General features: G+C 41.1%; 1 protein-coding gene across 2 annotated transcripts in view; it reads left to right on the forward strand.

The window, feature by feature from the left end:
* The window catches only part of mrpl11 (mitochondrial ribosomal protein L11), a 99,774-nt gene that overhangs the window by 75,463 nt on the left and 1,379 nt on the right, over positions 1 to 22,932 (forward strand). Inside the window, exons 3-5 of one of the 2 annotated variants that reach the window (XM_012861830.3) lie at positions 8,275 to 8,370; positions 19,798 to 19,891; positions 20,194 to 20,353. In XM_012861830.3, coding sequence (XP_012717284.2) covers positions 8,275 to 8,370; positions 19,798 to 19,891; positions 20,194 to 20,353 — 350 coding nt within the window. The remainder of the gene's footprint in view (positions 1 to 8,274; positions 8,371 to 19,797; positions 19,892 to 20,193; positions 20,354 to 22,932) is intronic. The other variant, XM_036127043.1, reaches the window with a different exon arrangement.

The raw sequence follows: 22,932 nt of genomic DNA on the forward strand, positions 1-22,932 counted from the left end.
CCACACAATAGGAACTCCAGCTCCGCTGTGAGGGGTTTACCTTGTTTTTGTTGCTCTAAATGCAAATCCCTGAATTTGTTTGGCTCCGCTGAGTTACCGCTTGCTCTGATTTGACCAGCTCTTATTCTGGCCTGTAGATCTGCTTCGGCGCCTTCAGAGGAGACCGGGGGGATGAAAATCATTTTCATTTTTTCATTTTTCATTTTCCACTTTTAAGACTAATCCACTGATTCCACGGTGGAAAATCACGGAAAATGCACGCCAAGTGTGAGCTCTATTTATCTCAAGCTATTTGCAGCATGTGTCTCCTTAACTGGCCTGCTTTTTAGTTTCTTAGTTACCTCCTCCCCCCCCGCAGCCAAAGGGCTTCAGCATGAAACCTAATCAGCTGTATGACGCTGCCGTGGGCCTGGGTGTGATAAAAAGCCGACACTGGAGCAGATTAAATGAACGAGTTAATGAAGGTAATGAATGAGAGTGGTTCACACTAAAGGGTTTAATTAACCTTGCCTTCCACCACCTCTTCTTCACTGTAACACCTTTGTCGCCATATCACAGACCACCTCCATGCTGACCGCCAGGGGCAATTTATCAATTGGCCTTGAATGCCAGGGGCAATTAATTCTGCTGCCTGAGCCTTACACCATTTTTTTTAAATCTCTATCCTTAATCTTCATATTTGCCGTGCCTGTTGCTCCTACACCTTTCGGTCCTTTCTCATTCTTTCTTGGAGAGACATCTGCAGCTGCACACAGAAAGCCGACAAACACTGTCTGCTGCTTGAATTGCGGTGAGAAATCGCTTGCCTCCTTACAAATTTCATATCTTTTCGGTTGTTTGCAGCACTTGAATGTTTCAGATCATTAAACGTTTTTGGTGTCAAAGATGACCTGAGTAAATACAAAACAAAACACAAAACAGCAGTTATTAAATGATGATTTCATTTTCTTAAGGAAAAGAAAGCAACCTTTATGGAAAGATTAATTGCCACTATTTTTAAATCCTGAATTAGCTGATTAACCAATTAACCTGAGTTCAGTTTGGCCAGCCCAGGACTTGTTTTTTTATTTTTTTTATTTATTTCATTCAAAATTAACTTTAAAATTCATACACACAACACTAGCATATTGATGCATCTTCAATGAAAAGGAGCAGAGAGAAGAGCAATCTCATGATATCTGCCCCTTATCTTACTGTAATTGTGCATCAGTTCTGTTACTTAAACTTTTTTTACACTCTTTACATCCATCTTGTCTCAGTTATCCATATTTACCCTAATTACATTTTACAGTATTCAAAAATATTATGTAGCATCATTCAAACTCAACTCAATGTGCTTTACACAGAAACAAAAGAAAACATGTAAAACATAAAAACCCTTCTGCTTCAAAGAGCATTGGATAGAAAGGAAACAAATGCTAAATTTAATTTAAATTATTATCAACTTCATCACAAACCACTGAATTAGTCCATTATTTAATACTTACTCAATACACTTAATTTAATAATTTTTTAAAATACTTTGTGACCTTACAACACAACATGAAGTAGGCTTAAAGCTCTCAAGAAGTAACGACCTGCTCCTGATCTAAAGAAGATCAAATCACACACAAAGGAATAGGACATCTTCAGTCTGGACAGGCTTACAAGTCTATTTCTAAAGCTTTGGGACTCCAGGGAACCACAAAGTGAGCGCCATTACCCCCGAATGGAGAAAGCATGGTGATCCTTCCCAGAAGTCTCTAGCCTACCGAACCTCCTCATTCAGGAGGTCAGTGAAGAAGTTAGGGTTAGCAATTCTGATTCAACAATAAGAAAGAGACTCGGCAAAAATGGCGTCCATTGGAGGGTGCATTTAAAAAGGAAGAAAATAAAATAAAAAAGCTGGATAATGATACCCAACATTTGGGGGACATATTCTGTGGAGGAATGAGTCAAAAGTGAAGCTTTTCTGAAGGTGTTCGGGCTGCCATGACCTACATAATTGCTGTAATTGCTTAACTTTGCTCTTTAGCCGAAAGTCTCGGAGGAGAAGGTCCAGCGGTCAGTTTGTGACCACAGGAGTGGTGAAATAGGACAGTAATTCAAGGACCGTCAGCAAGTCCACCTCTGAATGGCTCAAAAACACAAAATGAAGGTTGTTGGGTTTGTTGCTTTTAAAAACTGCATTTTATGCTCCAAAACTCTCCCATGTGGCTGAATTAAATAAAATCCTGCAAAGAAGACGGAGCCAGAATCCATCCCCAGCAATGGCTATTTCCCATATGAACACTGGATTTTGCATGTAATCAAGTTACGTCTGATGTTATAATTTGTTTATTGATTTGAAACATTTAGGTGTGACACAAAAAAGCAAAAACAGAAGTAGTAAACGCCCTTCCCCAGCGTCAGCAGCTTAAATCTTCTCTCTAAAGCGTCTCATCAGATTAAAACAAGGACAAAGCGTTCATACATAAACATGGCAGCACGCTGGCTCATATTCATGAGGACCTCCGGTGGCCTTTTCCTCCGTCCGGCTCTGTCAAACTAACCCCCCCCCTCTCATTGTTCAAATATTGACCACAATCGCTCGCCACACTCTTGACAGCTTTAATATACCTCAGCTGTCTCTTTTTCCCATTTCCATCTCCACTTTCCTCCCTTTCACAGGCACACTCTGTCCTGCCACACCAGCGCTACATCTTGTTAAAAAGAGGTAGTGAAGCTGAAAGGCCAATCACATTAACAGGGACGGAGTGTCAAAAAAAAAAAAAAAAAAGAAAAGGCAGCGGCGAAACACGGCGAAAGGGTCGAAATCAAACGCAAACGCCTCAGACTTTTAATTGCAAACGTCTAATTGCTACTGTAATTACGAGTAATAAAACTCATCCCGCCGCGCTGATTTCAAATGGACCCCGTTGCAATTACTCGCCGTCGTAGTTGACAGCGAGGAAATATCGCCTTAGATTAGTGTCTAATCCCGCCGCCCAGGATCTCAAAGGGCTTTGAAGATGTCCTTGTCCATGGGCAGCGGCGTGGAAGGCCTCCGCCTCGGTTCAAGGGCTGCAGCCATTTTATTCTGGAGAGCTCCTAATCAGCCACGGTCGAGAAACGAGGATTTATCCGGCAGCTTGAGCTCGTGGATGATTAGATGCTCAGATGCGGTGAGCAGGGTTAGCAATTTGGCCGGCACATGGATGTTGCCGTTCCAGCTCTCCTCTCGCTGATAAATGTCATGTGGAGGTGGAGGAGCCAACCGTCGACGAGGCTTTCATGACATGCCAAGCTCTCTGCTGCGTTTAAAGACCGCACGTTGCAGCCGGAGTGATTACTGCAGGTAAATTATTAAACTGCCCCAGGCCAGCGTGTAACTTACTCTCTTCAGATGTGTGGGGGTCTGCTGCTTTGTTCAACATCTCTCTCCTCGCAGTTTTGTGCTTCAGCAGGCAGAGCCAGACCTCGGCCTGGCAGGCGCATCTAGAGGCTGGATAACTACCAGCTTTTAGACCCTTTTCAAGCAAAAAAAAAAAAATAGCTTGAATTCACTGATGATTATCCGAGTTATCATCTGGATGTTGACCTTCTCTCTCACAGAAGGCGACACTGACTTTAACATTTATGTGCACCATGTTACCAAAAGTATACGTTCACCCATCCCAATCAACCAATTCAGCTGTGTGTATGAAAGCCAGGACCTGGACACGCCGGCCGTTTCTACAAACGTCTGTGAATGATTGGATCGCTGTCAGGAGCTCAGTTGATTCCTACCTCTTACCTCGCGATACGACGGTACCTGCAATTGAGGCCAGCTGTGAAATTTGCCCACCAATAAACGTGCCACAGTCGGCCGTAAGTGGTGGTATAACAAACCGGGAGTTATTGAGAACGACAGCTACTCAGCCACAAAGTGGTCAGGATGCATAAAAGCTCGGAGTGGGGTCAGCCGATGATGGCGCTGCGGAGTCCACGGAGGCTGACGGCTTTCTGCGGAGCTCCAAACTACATGGAGCCTTCAGATTAGCTGAAGAACGGAGCGTAGAGGGCTTCTTGGTTTTCATGGGCGTGAAGCCGTGTCTAAGTCTTACATCACCGAGTGTGATGCAAAGAAAGCTGTCACCAGGCTTTAGAGCAAAGGAGACATGTTCGGTTGAGGAAATAATCCAGTACAAAAAAAAAAAAAAAAAAAGGAGAGTTTGGCTTTGGCAGGTGCTTGAAGAGAATCGCTTGCCTCACCGCGTTGAGGAAAGTCTGGTTTGGCCACTTTGTTCCAGTCAAGCAAACTCTTAATGCTTCAGCATACCAGAATATGTTGGGCAATGTAAGTCTCCTGACTGTGCGGGGACAGTTTGAGGAAGGAGCGGGCCATGGTAGAAGCAAATAATGTGACTGCTTAGGGCCTCCTGCCTGTTTTTGGCCACACAGGAAAAATCCTCTTTTCATTATTTTGTTATTACAACTACAAACTAGTGATCAGGCCCCAAATCTGGGTGTAGTGATGGACTCAGACCTGAACCTTCAAGGGCACATAAAGCCAGCCTTCTAAAACCAGAAGAACATTTCCAGGAGTAAAGGACTGATGTCCCAACGAGATCTGGAGAAACTCATCCATGCGTTTATCTTTAGTCGCATTGATTACTGCAACGGTGTCCACAGGTCTGCCCAAAAGATCAACCAGACAGCTGCAGCTGATCACGTTCTTACTAAAACCAGGAAGATAGAGCACATCACCCCGGTTCTAAAGTCCTTACACTGGCTCCCTGTAGCTCAGAGAATAGACTTTAAAACACTTCTGTTAGTTTATAAATCTCTGAATAGATTAGCACTAAAATACATTAAATACCTGTTGTTGCTGCATCAACCCTCCAGTTCACTTAAATCTTCTGGTTCTGGTCTACTCTGCAGACCCAGAACCAGAACCAAACATGGAGAAACAGCATTTAGTTCCTATGCTTATCTGTTACAAACTTCCAGAAAACTGCAAGTCAGCCACAATACTGAGTTTCCTTTAAATCCAGACTGAAACCCACCAGTTTAGAGTTACTTTCAACTCATAATAACAGGAACACTGACCAATATGTTGATGTGTACTGATGTTTTCACTTGATACAATTTAATGTTTGTTACTGGTCTCACAACCAGTGACTGTTTTGATGTGTTTATGATGTAAAGCACTCTGAACCGCCTTGCTGCTGAAATGTGCTATACAAATAAACCTGACTCAACTTTCACACTGAACATCTTAACAAAGGCACCGGTGGTACACCGACCAATGAAAACCAGCATTAATCATCTGAAAGTTTTGGTGATAGAGACTAATTTAATTATTCCTGCCAGAAAAACATTTTAATGTGGAGTTTAACGAGTCGTACCCTTTTTTGCTGTGGATCTGGGGTATTTTTTTTCAACTCTATGAATTAGGAATGACTTATCCCTCAAGTTCATTTGTGTGTCATTTTAGCTATTTTCATTCAGCTTTGGCAGTCTCCTTATACGCCATCCTGTGGTTTCTTTGACGGGAAGTTTGGCGATTGGAGCCGCCAAACTTCAACCAAACCTAGAGGAAGCGTGTCGGTCCATCCGTTGCTCTGAATGTCCATTTTCAAACTTTTTTCATCTTGACGTAGCTGGCCTCTGATGACGGATGAAGCCTCAGTTCACTTTGAAGGGACCTGCTTAAAGAGAATACGCTGAACAGGTTTAGACAGTTTTACCAATAAATGCAAATGCTGGTATTTATAGAGCGTTCCTGCACAGTCCTGCAGTCAGGGAAGTGAGTTAATTTAAAAACGTTGCTTTTCAGAAGAAGCTTTGAGTCCCAAGACTTCATGTTTTTGGCTCAGAGGCGGGAATCAGATCAGACCCAAGGAGAGCGCATTGCAAGCTAAAAAAACCAAAGTGAATTGTTCTCCTTAGTGACCAAGTCATCTTCTAGTAAGAAAACAAGCCAACAGCAGCACATTTCTCTCCACTTTACGCCCAGATGTCCGACCGCAGTCCTCGGGGGCTGGTGTCCTGCCACCTTTAGATGCATCTGTGCTTCATTGCAGCTGAAACGAATAATTAGGCCATTAGCAGGACTCTGAAGAGCCCGACTGCATGCTGAGGAGGCACTTTATCCATTTCATTCAGGTGTACTGGACTAGGGGGAATATGAACTTAAAATTTCAGCGATATATTTTGTGGTATTTATTTTCATGACGGTAAGTGTTGATATAAAGTATGTATGACTTCTTTGCAGACTTTTTAGGTGACTTTATGGCTGTGACTGCGTTTCATTGCTGTCAAAGCCGCACCAATACAAATGCTGCTCTTTGAATTTGGCTTCTTCGGGACTAAACCACTCACTGCAACTGCATTTATTTAATCATGTTTCCGACTTTATTGAGTTTTATTGATGCTCTCATGGAACCAACAGGGGAGAAAATGGCTAAAATAACAATTCTGACAATACAGACGGTTTTAGGGGGTTTTCAGACATCATTGCCGTGACTAAATGTTTGCAGGATTAATGCCCGTCGCTGCCTGGGACGCATATGAAAGTTTCAGGACACCGAACCCTCGGGGACCGGCGTTTGCTCATGGACGAATCCCGTTGATATAACGCGATACAAACCACACCAGCCGTATTAAAGCCGAGCGAGGAGATATATGTCTAAATATCAGGCCAGGATTTGCCTCCAGCGGCTGCATTGTTGACCTAGAAGATGCAGATGTTAGATGCAGAAACAGATGGACAGAGGCAGATGCACCTGTACCTTTTTGTAAATCAGCTTATTGCCTTGCAATCATCCCTCTCTGGTGGGTCATGTCTGTGCGTCTTGTTGCCTGGCTTCTTTTTATACATCGGGGCTTTGACAGACCGTCTTAAAATGAGGACGCCTCTGCCTCTTTGTTTAGCACAGTCATTAGCATTATCTGCTGGCGGTCAGGGAGGCCTTGTGTGTTGTATGAAAGGCTGCCTGAGTCGGCTGGAGAGATCATTATCCGACAGGGACGGAACAGACGGATAGGAGCGGGTGCTGAATGTGCAAGGCAGAGCCCGAGGGCTTGCTTTGTCTCATGCCCGACATCACAGCCTTTATATTAATCCATATTTAATTAGGCATTCCTGTACTGCTCCATCCCTCCTTGTTTACCTTTCCTGTGTTGTTTTATGAGAGGCGGAGTGAGGCAGGGCTTCGGGTAGAGGGCTGTCGCCTGGGATTACTATTAATTAGTAGGAATGGGAGGGAAGGTAAAGCCTTGTGAGGACTCCGGGGACGGGGGCCGTGTTTTATTTCTCCCTCTATGATCTTGTAATTTGGATAGCACCCATCTGCCAAAACAAAAAAAAAGAAAAAAAAGAAAAAGCTTAACCTGCTTGTTATTTTAACACATTGCTCGTCATCACTTTGTTGTTGTTTGAAGAGAGAAGCGTTTAAAAAAAAAAAAAAAAAACGCTAATGAAGTGACAGAGATGCTGCGGCTGATTTGCATTCATCGGGTGGTTCCTGAAACCTTTAGCGGGGATGATGTTCGGAGAAGTTGCCGCTCCGTTAGCTTCGTATAAATGTCTTTCCCCGGCCTGTCGTTGACAAATGTCTCAGGGTAGCTGACTTTTCATCAGAGTCATTATTAGAGTGAGTTCTGCTCTGTTGTGGAGCAGCAGAGGCTCACAACTTCATTAAACTCTGTATTTAAAAAAAAGAAACAACGCTTTTTCTCCCTCTTCTCCCCCTCATTTCTAAAATGAACACTTCAATCAGTCCGTTGCCTTCGGTAAGGATGGCGAGTGAAGGTCAGCCTGAATTTTGGCTGTATTAATTTGATTCTTTATTACTCTTTTTTTCCCCTGAATTCAGCTCCAGAGAGAAAGGCGGCGTTGGCCGGGTGTTGACATAATGTCAGCCATCCATTTTGCTCTCGCTCCGGTCGGCCTTGCAGGAGCCAGGAAAATGGGAGCTCGTTCATCACCGGGTTCCTTTGGCTCCGGGAACCAACATGCACTCAGTCATAGCTCCGGTGACAGTCAGGAAAAGAAAGTAAACGGCGCAGCCACCCGGGCTGGGGGGGGTTGGTTCCTGGGCCGTTGACATGCCTGTGGATATATGCAGGCGTTTGAAGCTTGGTGACGGATTGACTGACAGCAGCGGCGGCATCTGTATTCTGACAGCGCATTGTGACGCTGGCGATATTCAGCTGAATGATCTGTGAGCTCATACATTTTAAACGCAACCCTTCGTCAGTTTTCTTCATGTTTATCTCTTTTCTCCTCTCTTTTTTTTTTTTTTTTTTCTTCTCCCCCGCCGAATGCAGAAAGGTATCCCCATCGGGCAGTTCTGCAAGGACTTCAATGAGAAAACCAAAGAGCTGAAGGAAGGCATCCCGCTTCCCGTCAAGATCCACGTCAAGGTGCTTCTCTTTAACCCGTCTCTGACCCGCCGCACTTAACACCCATGCCTCCCACAAACGGGGTTAATCCCACTGCAGGCTGCACAGCATCACTGGAGCACCTCCATTATTCATACTCCACCACTGAAGTAAGCCTTTCTATTTGCATTTATTAATGAAGCAACAATGCCCCGAGGAGCTCGGAGTCAAGAGGCATTAAACCCATGCAGGAGACGGGACTTACTCAGAAAATGGGCGCTGTGGGTTTGTATTTTACTCCAAACAGACATTGTTTTGACTCGTCGTACCTCCCCCTCACTTTGTGTGTTGTTTCAAATGAGAAGTTGTGTCCTCCCAGCCGGCTGAATGTGAGTTATAATGAGATTTGCGCTGAAAAGAGGGGGGTGAGCCTAATCCTTTAAAAGGCATGAATTTAGTCTCCGATGCAATATCCAGCAACAGCTCCGCCAGCGCAGCAGGGGCCGACACATTAGTGCCATCTGCCGGTGTGTTCTCTCTCTGCGCTGCATGCTGGGTTTTTATGCTGGATGCGTGCGTTTAGCTCAACGCAAATGTTTTATTGCTGCATTTCGGCTCCGTCGCAGCTGTAGCTGTCAGCAGATCTCTCACTGTGGCTTTAAAAGAACGAATGGGCAGTTTGGGCAGATGATGGCACCCATTTCTGTACGTTAAATAAGATGTCTGAGCCAGGAGGCTGAAGACTGATGTTAAACGACAACACCTGGCAGCGGTTACACGGCGCACGCACAAGTCTCGCAGTCTTCTGTGTATTTATTGAGTTTTACTGACAGGACCAACGCAAAATAATCCAAAATTACAAAGTAGAAGGAAAAGGAATCATAGTTTTCACGTTTTTTTAATGAAAATCTGTAAATTCTGGCATGCATTAGTATTCAGCGCAATCATAAAATCACCTAATTAGTAAATGATGAGTGTTATTTAACCTGCTCTGTGAAGGCCTTAGTGGTTCGTTAAAGACCGGAGTACAAACAGCATCATGAAGACAGGGGAACGCAGCAAACATGTTAAGGATGGAGCTCTGATGATGTTTAAAACAGGGTTAGATAGATTATTAAACAACATCCGACCGCTAAACATCTCAAACAGCACAGTTCAAGCAGTCGTCTAGAAATGGGAAGCGGCTCAGAGGCGTCCATGGCTGCTCTGAAGGTGCTGCTGAGAGCCACACTAACCAAGGAAGAGTGGCAAGAAGAAAGCAATTTTTGAAGCAAATCCACAAGTGCAATTGTTTAAAGTTTCCCACGTCAATGTGAGGGAGACACAGGAAACGTCTGGAGGATGTGGCTCTGATTCCCAATGCTGAACTATTTGGCTACATGTAAAAAGCTACACACCGTCCTTCTTCCATTACCGTCTGTAACGCCACCAGGTCACTTAATGACTCTAGTCACGTGCAACTTGGTTTCTCATTCAGAAAACGGTGAAATCGGGAACTTTTCCGGGGAAAAGTCATCCAAACCTTCCTCAGAAAACAATTGTGTCTGGTCAGCGTATCTGATGAAGGTCTTGTGAACCTTCCTGATGAACAGGCGAGAACGTTTAGTTCGATGACTCCAGGCAGCCGTGCAGAGCTGCGGTTTCTAATGCAAGGAAAACGATTTGTAATTGTAGACAACTCGTCTCTTCTTGGAATATCTTTGGTTTAGACCAGGGGTGTCAAACTCATTTTGGTTTAGGGGCCGCATACAGCTTAATCTGATCTCAAGAGGGCCACACGAGTTAACTCATTGCAAGATTAAATAGAACTAATAAAAGTGAAGAAAAGTATATGCAATTTCAACAATACTTTTACTCAGTTAAACATCTACTTGTGCATTATGCATAAGAACTGATCACAGTGATTATACAATGTTGAAAAACATTTATTCACCTTTTTTGGAACTTAAAAACAATGTCCTGCATGACAAAATACATCAAACAGATAAAAATTAAGAAATGATTTGAATTTTTCCACACCTGAAGCTTAATCTGCTAATTAAAACACAGCGCCCCTCGTGGACAATATAGGAACTGCATATTTTCAATTAAACGAAGTACATGTTTTTTTCAATAATTGTTTTATCATTCTCTTCCTTTTATCTTGTCCACTTGTGAAAGTCAAATCTGATGAGCTCTTTGTGGCATCTTATTGCCACATTGCCAGACAGGACACATTTTTTTTTTTTTTTTTTTTTTATAATGATAATGCATTTAGCCACAGGGCCGGACTAAATTGTTCGGCGGGCCGGATCCGGCCCGCGGGCCGTATGTTTGACACCCCTGGTTTAGACTCTTTCCTCAGATGCTTAGACGCCTCATTTCAGGCAGTTGGTGTTGTTTTTGACGGTGGTACGGCCACCGTATTTCACTTTGGACCCAAGGTTCCTTCGAAGTTACAGTCTTTTACTCGGCCAGTAAAACCAATGCAGCCTGTGGAAAGCTGCGGCCAAAGAGGAAGAAATGCTGCTGCATGCAGAGCAGATTACCGCTGCGGCGCCTCCTTCCTGGGAGCCGGGTTCAACTGTGTATTCTGGGATTCTCTGGGATTCTCTGGTAGACTTCACTCCCCGTCTGCTCTCATGGCAGGACCCAACACAAGCAGAGCTACAGCAGAAGAAGAAGTCAGACTCAATCTCTATCCAGTCGGTCTAAGCTTGAGCTTCACACAGAAAACTCTTTTTTTTTTTATGTGCACAGCGCAGAAAACGTGCGACAAAAAGTGATTCTGCAGAGGATTGATGCACGCTACACATTTTTAGATTTTCATTTTTAAAAAGTGAAATTCACGTTTCCTGCAATCATGTACTACTTTGTGTTGGTATATCAGGAAAAAAAATACCCAGAAAATACACAAAGCTTTGTGGTTTTATGTTCACAAAATACCCAGGGGGTGTAAATACTTTTTCGGTCGGCTGATGTTATAAACTCCAAACTTTCCAGGGATTTTGCCCTAAAAACATGCAGATTTGTGCAGCTCATCTGTATGCTGTGCCACGGCGTTTCAGCTGGCAATAAAGGATCACCGTGACACATCACAATGCATAAATAAATACTGAATTAACTGCGGCTGTGCCAACAGAGTCAGCTGCATTGTCCTTCTCTCAGTCTGGAGAGCGTTGGTGCAGCGACGGCTCCACACCGCTTTGATAAAGACAAACCAGTTCAAGCTACATCTTTAAATATGCCGGTTGCTGTGACAGTGATGGAGATATAACCGAGTAGTTCATCACCAGAGGCAAATATGAACAAGGTTAACAGATAAATGAACAAGGACGCGTTCGGTGACAGCAAATGGATACCGCTGCACTTGAGCGGGTTGCTACATTTGCTTTTTCCAGCAGTGTGCAAAAATAATTTCATTATTTTCCTTTGAAAAGACTTCCTTTCTTGTTATCCCTCCTTGATCAGTAGTTCTTCAGACTTATTTAAAGGTCTTCTGAAGTTTTTTTGTGTTTTTTCTTTGGCGCTTACCTCCTGGTACCCGACCATTTTCAGGAGCTTGCCTCATTGTTGACGTTTGCTCGTTGGCGATAGCAGCTTATCACAAAGACGTGGCCTGTTTGCATTTCTTTATACGAGTTTAAGTAATATACCAAATATAACACACACAGAACATCCTGCTTTTGCTCCAACAAGGTGATTTCAAATAAGCTGAGAACTCTGCATATAATAAAGTATCCGGTGAAGGATGATTCATTATCTCAAGTCATGAATCAGGACTTTCCAAGACTCTCAGTAGTTGTTTTTTTTTTTAAGCCTGGCCCTTCTTCTTCTTTTGTCCTCCACATTTTAATAACCCCACACTCTACAATGTCCCGCCATGGTCAGGAGATGAGCAAAATTCAGTTAAAGTTCAAAGAATCGCCCACAAATACCCGTAGAAGCCCTAGCAGAAAACTGATGAGGACCATTTTAAATATTAGCTTGAAAATAGCTTTTTTGACCCATGATATAAAGAAGTTATGAATGGCTTCGGTGGATAGTCGTAACAAGACGCATATTATCCAGTTCAGTTTATTTTTATTGCACCGATTCACAACAAACGTATTCAACAAGGCAATTTACTGATCCGATTAATGCCAGAATATATGCAAACCAATTCAGGTCAGCTCATTCAGCCTTTTCAGTCCTAATCCAGTTTTAAACACCCCTTTGAATACAATTTATTTTACCCTGAGAGGCGAGGGAAGTTTCTTTGTGCAGCACCGTTTATAGACAAGGTAGCTGAAGGTGCTTTACAGGAAAATAAAGGATCAGAGATCAGAAAATGTCATTAAAACAAGAAATACATGAAAAAAGGGATATTAACCTTTAAGCATCACATTGAAATTTAAAACAAATGAACTGCTGAAACTTTGATCTTTTATGGGGAAGCTGCAGTAAACGACAATGTTAATTCAGTCCTGATTTAAAGGAGCCGAACATATCTGCTCATTTCAGGTTTTCAGGCAGTTTGTTCCAGAGCAAAGAAACAAAACGCCGCCTCTCTCTGTTTAGTTTTGCTCCAGGGACCAAAACTACTACAAGTCGCAGTAGTTTTGGTTTAGAGAGCATCAAATTCAACTGATCATGTAATGCCAATTGATTAGAGGGTTATCTATCTAACGAAAGCTTGCAGATTTAACCCAGTCATTGACGATGCAGCAGCCGTTCAACCTGGGCAAGCATTAGGTCACAGTGGACAGAAACATCTACTCCTTAGTGGTAATATGTATATGTACAGATGCCTATAGTAATAGCCATCTGTACATATATTATATATAGTACATGCAAACTCTGTTATAATAACAATCATCTGTATATTATGCTATTGTACATATCTGTAAAACTCTATTCATAGTAATATCCACCTATATATTATATTCAGTACATATCCAGCTGTAAATTTAGTTCACAATACTAGTTATCTATATATTATACTCATAGGACAAATCTATCAGTAAAATTCTGTCTATAATAGTATACATCTCTATATTTATTTAGTAATAACCCCTGTCCTGTACTTATGGAACCATTGTTTATTCTGCACTTGCTGCTATTACACTTCTGGTTAGACCTAAACTGCACTTCGTTGTCTTGTACCTGTACCTGTGTAATGAGAATAAAGTTGAATCTAATCTAATCTAGAAATCATCAAAGTGCTGCCACTGGTTGCTGCAGGAAGAGACTCACAGAGTAAAACATAGCAGCCCTGGGTCATGATTACTTTCTACGGAGAGGAAAAGCACAGAGTTAAAGTCAGGAACGGCTCTCAATGGTTTCCTATTGGAAGGAGAAATGACAAAACGTGTTAACACCATTTCAACCATATCGCCAATATTCATTTATTTATTTATTTTAGTGTCCTGTCTGGCAAAGAGCCCAACCGATTTTACTTTTACAAGCGGAGCCTTACTGTTTTCGCCGTAGTGCTCCGCTTGATTTATACATGCAAGAAGCTTTATTAGAATCTATGCAGGGGCTATTTCATGTTATATGGACGTTAAAACAAGAAGGTAGAAGAGGGGGGAAAAAAAGGATAAAAGGTAAAAGAAAGAGGACAAAAAAGGAAGAGAACGATAAAACATCCTCAGTCTGCTTCTTCACCTGCAAAGAGAGATGTAAAAAGAGCAGTAAAACCAGCGGAGCACCAAGGCAGATGTCAGGGGAACCAGAACCCCAGATGCATCAAGGGACCCCCTAAGCAGAGGTGCCCAAGAGGGGCCAACCATCTCCAATATTTAATGCAGTGTTTTATAATTAATGTTGGTATTATAAACCAATAATATGTCCTGTTCCAGCTTATGGCCTTCCCTCTGTCCAGGTCCTGGGTCAGGAGAAGACCCCACACGTCCTGCTAAAACCAGCCGCCACAGAGGCTGTCTCTGTGATTAAAGCTGTTTCTGATTTAGGATTACGATCATCTTGGTGCTGGCAGTTGCCGTGTGTGTAATTATAAACTCAATTTCATGTTCATTCGTGGCGCGGCTTGTTAAACCATTTCAGCCTGAAGGAAAAAAAACGTCTGTCGGTAAACAAACAGCTGGTTTTTATTTCACGGTTATGTGCAGAAACAGCGGTGCGGTGAATGTCTCGCTGTCCACAGAGAGTGATATTTAGAAAAAAGCTAAGCAGATATTTTTTCATTTCGCTCGCTGCGCCAGCTTCGTCTCTTCTTGTTTAACTGTTGCTAAGACACACAGGAGTATTTCTCACGACTTAGATTGTCCTTTAAAGATGTTTTGGTCGTTATCTTATTCGGTAACAGTTCCTCTGAGCTCGCTCCGGCACAGAAGCTGTTGCTGATCTATTATTTATTAATCCCCCCCTTGTCATATAAAAGCCCTGATGAAAATGTTTGTTTTATATCATGAAAACAGCGAAGCAGACCAAAGAAAAAAACCCTCCTTATTGGACCTTCTACAAGGAACAACGAGCGACGGCCTCTCCCTGGACGGAGAAATTTCCAGTTTCCTCTGCCGAAAGGTCACTGCTGTTAGATAACTCGATGCTGATGACAAATCTCCAGCTCGGCTGAATCTCATCGCTTCAGCCCACGGTCCACTGTTTGCTATGTTTTATGAGACAGATAAAAATTGATCCAAAACAAACTTCCTACAAGATGATTTATCGATTGGATCAGTGTCAGGTTTTTTTTTTATTTTTTTTTTATTTATTTTTTTATAGGGGTCTGGAGCAAGGTGGTGGAGCTGATTTCAACAGAAAAAGGGGTCAGAATAACTCAGTGAGGCTGATGAGATTATTTTTATTTTGCTCCTGAGGGGCAGCATGGAGTCGGAGGGCGGACAGAGCCGGGGAGCAGATGTTCGGCGGCAAAAATAGAAATGCATCCAGTCCGTTTAGTATTTTATGAGTATGTGGGATTTTCTGTCATCTTCACAGTTAGCTGCTGTGTATTATCAAAGTATCAGGGGGGGATATAAACGAGTGTAAATGACGCTTTTAGCGGAGATCGATCCACACAGAAACGTGTCCAAACTCGCTGGTTTGTCTCATCCGTTCGTTTTTGTCTCAAAAGTGTTCGCTACTAAAAAAAAAAAAAAAAGCCCTGAAGAGAATCAGCGGCGAAGCGCATAAATACCAGCAGGTCTCCTGAGGATTCAGCTAAAGAAGAGCAAATTTTGGCATTTTAATTTGCTAAATACACGGCAAACCCTCCAGGGTCTGGAATGAAGCCTGGAGCTCCTCAAATACAGAAAGAAAACAAACCCTACACTCATGTGAAGAACTAAGTACACCCTTTCCCTGAGAATTCAGCAGGGATAAATTAGCAGCCAGGTTCTGCTAATCAAACGGACCTGAATAAGTGGTCATTAGGGTCCAGCTATGTGAAAGCAGGAGTTTGTGTTGGTTTAAATTTTATCACGATATATGGTGGTACTATTGTGATAACAATAAAAGCGATCATGAAAACTATTTAGATATTCCTGCAGTCATTTTCAGGTAACCGTATGACTGCATGTCACAGCAACTATAACCCCATAAACATAAATACTGCCCTTAAAAAAATTTTTTAATAATATAATGTATGACATATTAAAACAAAATACGCCTTCACTGCGGCAGCTACGTGAAGACGTGTGATTTTATCACTAAACTGCACAGAGCTGCATTTAATTATATTTTTTGAACGTATTGATATTTATTGAAGCTCTGAAGGAACCAACAGTGAAAAAAACCTTATTTAAGAAAAAGCCACAGCACCAAAAAGAGGAAAAAAGTTATAAAAAGCTTGAATTTATAGCAAAATATACTATTTTTCAAAAAAAAAATTGTTTATTTTGCTTAAACACAAGACATTCGAAAACATTTGCTTCACAAAAAAAAAATCAACTAGTGTTATACTTGTTTTGTTTTTGTTTTAATAAAGATATAAAAATGTTTTCCCCAAAAGATCATCATTGTAAAAACTCTTTAAACTTTCTTCAATTTTATTCTAATTGCGCATTTAATATCTTTTTTAATAAGCTATAGGGTAGTTTGAATGAATGAATGAATTTCCATTGTGCACCTGTTCAGTGATAGTAAAGCCTTTGAATTTGCTTTGTTGCTTTTTTTTTTTTTTTTAACTGGCCCCTCTGGGTCATGTTGAAAAGGAGCTCAGATTATTTCCACAGAGTTTTAGATTTCTCTCATCAGTGAGGAGACAAAATGACGGCCTGCAGTTTTCTAAAAGGTGTGGTTTTAGCCTCAGTCTTACAATCATGAACCAAATTTTCACAACGTTGCTTAAAACAGATTCACTTTGAGACGGAGGAAAAAAAAACAGAGCAATTTTCAAACTCATGAATTTTAATGTTAATGCTGTAAATCGTTGTAAAACCATTTTCCTGTGAGGGAAAATGAAAGGACTGAGGACTTTTCTGTGAAACGGTGCGAGCCGAGGTCACTTCGCCATTCAGAAACAATGTTCTGAACGTTCTGGGCTCAGACGGCTTCAGCCGGTCCCTCCTCTGTTGCTCCGATCTGCTCAACATCATCGCTGTCGTATTCTGGACATCTCAAAACGTTACCTAGCTGAGGTTGGGCTCAAATAATCATACAGAAAATAAAACTGTGCATAGACGAGTCTCCTCTTATTTTCTTCTCCAGTTTAACTCTCTAAACCTGAGCCGACCTTCCATTACTGCAAGGTTTTGGTAGAAATCACCCATCAGCCATTGTAACAGGACTCAACACGGGGGGCTAGAAACGCTCTAGGAGGTGCCGTTTAAAGCTTTTAACACACATCTGGTGATTATGTTCTTCTATTCTCAAGGATAGATATTATCAAGTGGAGTGCTTGGAAAAATCTTAGACTTTAAACTATTTTCTTGTTCCCTGACCAACCAGACGCAGCAGATGTCTTATTCTGTTTCTCTGGGTAATTATGTCTCTGAGACACAAACATCCCCCCCTGTGACTGACTGACTGTCTGATCGCGCTGTTACAATAAAGGGACAAACAGAAAAACTGCAACAGTCAATAAAATATTTCAGGGTTTTTCAACGCCAGCAGCGAATAAATTATGATCAAAAGTTTATGCATCAAAAGTATCGAGTGAAATCTGTTGTTTCTGCGCATCTGTGTGTGACAAATAAAGCTTAACTAATGTTAGAAAACACTGTATAATGGTCCCTTCTAAAAGTTTCCCCACCCCTTGAGTGTTTTGCAATCCTGTCGTATCACATTGACAAACTTTAATGTGTCAAAATAGGATTTTATGTGAAACGGCGACAAATGTTTGCTGATTTTCTCCCAATCTAGATCAGATCTTCGATCCAAAGAGCCGTTTTCCCCTTTAGTCCGGCTAAATAAATCTTGATTAGAGCCACGACTTTTTGAAAAAACACTACTTATAGTTTTTAATTGTTGTCATTTTTTAAGAACCACCATTTTATCTCTATTTTTATGTTTTGAGAATAAAGAAAAACAAAACATTTTCAAAAAAGAGGATTTTTGCAACAACAGAAAAAAAAGAAATGGGGGGGTATTGATATTTGTGGGAGATGTTGTGAAATAAAAAGGTAATTTCCAACTGGCTGACAAAAATAGATCCTAATATTGTGCTTTTAATGGCTTTTGCTGCAGAAATTCAATGCAACCATTCAGTGGAAAACGTCTAAAAGCTGCATTAATTATTATATAATTTTTAGCCAATGGTATTTTTTTGTGCAAGGTCCAAAGAGCCACTTGCAGGTCCGGATCGCCGATTCCAGAGCCGTGGACTAGAAGGACAGAGCAGATGGAGACCCCAACAGGCTCGAGCCGTAATTCCAGTAAAAACTGGATTAACTAGTGTGAATTTAGGGGCTCTAAATGTAAAAGCAAATAAAGCTTTTCTGCTTTCGTCTGTAAAAGGAAATCTTTGTCCTTCCTCTTCATAAGCATGGGCGACTTTGTAGCCGGATGTTTACATACACTGAATAAAAAGACAAATGTTTTTCTCTTTCATTGGCGTTAAATCAGAACCGCTGGTGAAGATTCTCCGTCATGCAGGACTTCATAAATCCAAAAAAAAAGGTTACAAATCAGACTAAACCGTTCCTGTTTCAGGTGAATTTGGATTAACTGGAGTATTCTTTGTTAGTTGCCTAAATAACAAGACATTCTTTATAACATTTTTTTTCATATTCAGAAAGTTGCGTGAAATCCTTCACATTTGGTAGACCCGCTTTTTACCGTAAGGCTTGGATCAAACGTCTCAGGTCTCCTTCCACAAGCTTCTCAGACGACAGTTTTGACCCGTCTCTCCGGTCAGAAACCTACATTTTCATTCACTGTAACTCCACAGGGCATGTCTTTAACCATAACCTGGCTTTTTATGCCGCTTTTGGAGCGTTAGGAAGTACATTTCCTCACTTTTAGCATCGTCTCATGGTCTTCTGCCGTTGTTTTTTTTTTTTTTTTTTTTTCACAGATCAAAATAGAAACTCAGAATACATCAATAGAATAAAAAATAAAAAATGTGATGGAGTGTGACAGAAACCCCTTAGGGCTTATACCAAAGGCCACACCCCTGAACCAACAAAACATCTGGCAGCTCACATTATGAAAGTCCTTTCAGAGAAAACAGAATAGACATGTACAGTAACATTATTTTTACATTTTAGCTTTCAGATTTCAGGGAGTCAATATTTGTAAAATCATACATCACTGTCTTTTTTGGATAACAGTATTTTTTTCAAAGACTTTCTACCATTTATTTCTGAAGATTCCAAATATTTTCCATATTCATTCCATAATTTTGTACCACGATGCCGAAAAGAAAATTGCACTTGAGTTTTAACACTTAACGGTAAATTAAAAGACAAAGCTTGTCTAGTATTATAAGAATGCACTTGGCAGTTCTTAACAAAATATTTCTTGAAAGTATCAGGAGACTGACCTTGTTTTATCATAAAAACAAAGGTAAATGTTTTTTAAATATTAATTTCAAAAATATCCAACGGAGTTCTGGAGTTCATTCACACATTTCCAGCCAAAAACTCGCTGTTCTCTGTGACGCAGGCCTTCCCCATGCTGTTTAAACCTGCATATGATTAACACATACCTGCAGCTGGAGATTGGACCCATGGAGGACCCAGACCTGTCGAGGTCCATTGTTCTCTTCCTGATATCTGGCCCGATTTTCTCTTAATTTTCCCTGATGCTATCCAAGGAAGACGTTTGTTTGAGGTGTTGCATTAAAATACATTCATAGTTGTGCCTCCATTTGAGTCAGGAGCTTACAAATTCATGACATTGTCATCCGGCTTTCCCAACTTATTTAAAAACAAAGTAATCTTCTGGGTTCAGCTGCAAAACTCCACAAAAATACAATTAAATTTGTGTCTCTAATGTGTGGAAATGTGATCAAAATCAAAGGGTGTCGGTGTTTTGATGAAGTTCTGACAGGTTTTTGTGTTGCTGCTGTTGTTGTTTAATCGTTGCTCTTTGTCTCCTCAGCCTGACAGGACGTATGACCTGAAGATCGGTCAGCCCACCGTCTCTTACTTCCTCAAACAGGCGGCAGGAATCGCCAAAGGTGCCGGCAAGACAGGTGAGAAGTTCTGGAAGCAGACCTTTATCTGCTCTAGCCTCGCTCTAGCAGGCGTCTCTCCCTGTAGTCCTCGTTGAGCTCTGCTGTGATTGATGTTTTATGTATGAGACGAGGGAGCTCTGCAGCTCAGGCAGGAAGAAGACTTTCTCCGGATTTCCACCTTTTTGCTCCTAGCTATTGTTTCCCACCCAGCGTCCCCCTCCTGTGCGTCCCTGCTGCCTCCGTCTGCTTCTGTGGCGGACTTTCTCCGACGCGCACGGCCTGAGTGTTGTTCTGTCTTTCTCCTGTTGTGACTGCTGAAGGCCACGAGACGGCGGGGATGGTGTCGGTCAGGGCCGTGTACGAGATCGCCCAGGTGAAAGCCCAAGACGACTGCTTCAAGATGAGGGACGCCTCCCTCGAGACGGTCGTCAAATGCATCGTGGGCTCGGCGCGCTCGCTGGGAATCAGAGTGGTCAACGAGTAAGCTCAGATTCTGCCCCTGCGTCTTTTACGTGCACCGTAGCTGATTTCCTAAATGATTCACAGTCTTCTTGAGACCTCCGTGATACTCTAAGATTTTTCTGCTGTTTTGAAACCGTAGCACGTTTAAAACATGCAGGACAGTGTTTGAATACAGTGTAGAGAGAAAGGAAGGCTGTCGGATCATGTTTTTCTGCACATCCTGCTATGTCCTCAAATGTCCACTAGAGGTCAGCAGAGCTATTAAGACCTGAGGCTGCTAATCTTTAATAAAAGACAGACCAAATGCGGTAAAGTAGGTTTTTACAACATTAAAAGGACCTCAGTGTGAACAGGAAGGTCATCTTATTTTTAATTAATGAGTTCTGAGCTGATCCAACTTTTAGGATACTAAATGGATAACATAAAATCACCTGTTCATTCATTCAAAACCTTATATTCCCTTGATTGGTCCATAAATAATTCCCTATTAAGTAGCTCACGTTCATGCCCACTTAGCATTTTGGGGCTTTTTACGATACTGATTTATAACAAAAGATGAGATAAACCTTTCTGACTTTGTCAGGCCTGATATTGACCTTATCATTCAAATCAGGCGTGTGGCAGCAGAGACTTTTCTAAAAGAGACAGAAATGTGTGCCCTGGTGGCCATAATGGTGGGGGGCAGGGTTTTAAACCACAATATGCCTTGAAACGGGAAATCATTAAATGCTTCTTTTAATCCATGTTCATGTTGTGGTTTGAGGTGGAAGCTGAAGATAGTTTTATTTTAAATTAATAATCAATCCATCAATCAGTTGATCAGACTTTATTTTTGGCGCTAAGACAAAGTCCTTTACAGAAGTTGTTACAAGAAAAAAATAATTCGACCAATCAGAAATCACACAAGTAAATGACATTATTAATATTATTAGACAGCTAGAATAACATGTCATATAGAATATAGACCTGAGTAAATGCTGCTGCAAATGAGGAAACACCATAGATTAAAATGCACAATAAAAAACATTAAAATTCTTGAATACTTAATAATAAAACAAAGATGAAATCTACAATAATATTTTAGAATTTATAAAATAAAATAAAATATGCTTAAAAAGTAGATAAAAAATAAAATAATAAAGGTATTACAATCCAACAAAGAATGCAACAAAACAAAATGAAGGTTATTGTATTTTGAATTTGATAAATAAGAAAAATACATTGAAATGTGAAACAATAAGACAAATTATTGAAGTTCAAGTAAAACTGAGACAGAAAAATATATATATATTTTTATTTACCTTTAAAAATATAAACACTTTCAGCCTTCTGTTGGTCTTCAGAAGGATTTCCAAGGTCGAGTTGTTAGGTAGAACAAATCAGATCAACAGGTTGTACTTTTAAAGACAATTAATGGTTTAAAAATCAGTAGATAAAGCTTAAATTTCAACTATAAAGGTAAAAGAAGCCGGTGGCTTTATAACCAGTGTGACGTTGTCTTGCTTTCTGGTCTTCCTCAGCTTGGAGTTGATTGTTTGGGAAGCCGTGATTTTCTTAGGAGGACCTGAAAGTGATCGATTCTCTGTTATAAAAGCCTGAATTTGAGTTTCTGCCGTGACAGAAAGGCAGTCGAACTCTGGCAATATCTTCAGCTGATGAAACACATTCTTCATAACATTTCTGTGTGAATAAAAGTTTGATTTTGATAAAGTTTAACAGCTAGATTAGCGTTCATTTCCAGTGATTAAAACCGTACTGTGAATTCCTCTCTGCGTGCCTCTGCTGATAGGTGAAAGGTCGGTTTTATCCTGATTGAGCTGAAGAAAACCAAGTAAACGGTAAAAAAGATGCTTTCGTCCATTTTTTAATGTTGCCTCACTAAACATAAAATTATTCATATTCCTGGCAGATTTAGGGTTGCAGTAATTTTTAATTTGACCAACATGTTTCTTCTGACAGGAAGTGATTTATGTTTGTGAGAGGTGGAAGCTAAAAATTAGGGTGATGGCACGGAGGCCTTCCATCTTCAAAGAGTTGGATAAAAGATAAATCAGCAAAATAAGTGGAAACATGCTGAACCGGATCAGCAGTTATAAGAAGGGTTTGATTGTTTCAAAGCCAGGAAAGATTTTTCCACATATTTTTGACAATGATATAGACCTTGTGTCTTTTTCTAATTAAAACATAAATCAGACAGCTATTTTTTTTATTTGGTTCAAAACTGATGGTCCTTTTATCTTGTTTAATAATCTTTTGAGACAGACTTTTTGGTGGGTAAATAAGTAATTATAAATCCAAATTTCCCAGGGGTGTGAATAATTGTGGGTTTGCTTCAGGTGGACGCTGCCATGGAGGACCTGCCTGCATTCTTAAAAAACAAATAGTAAAAAGCTTTTTATTGCTCCACCAGGAGACGACGACGTTGACGGCTTTCAGTTATTCAGGTCTTGGTTTTTCTCACGTGAATAAAAGGAAAATCATCTTTGTTTCTTGATTCTTAAAGACGTTTTCTCCTCCTTGCTTCAGGGCTTCGTCATTTCTAACCAAAGAAAGAGCCTCTTTTCTGCAAAATGCAATCAGTTTGTGACAAAATGTCA

The sequence above is a fragment of the Fundulus heteroclitus genome, chromosome 23 (genome assembly GCF_011125445.2).
Source record: "Fundulus heteroclitus isolate FHET01 chromosome 23, MU-UCD_Fhet_4.1, whole genome shotgun sequence".
Taxonomy (NCBI): Eukaryota; Metazoa; Chordata; class Actinopteri; order Cyprinodontiformes; family Fundulidae; genus Fundulus; species Fundulus heteroclitus.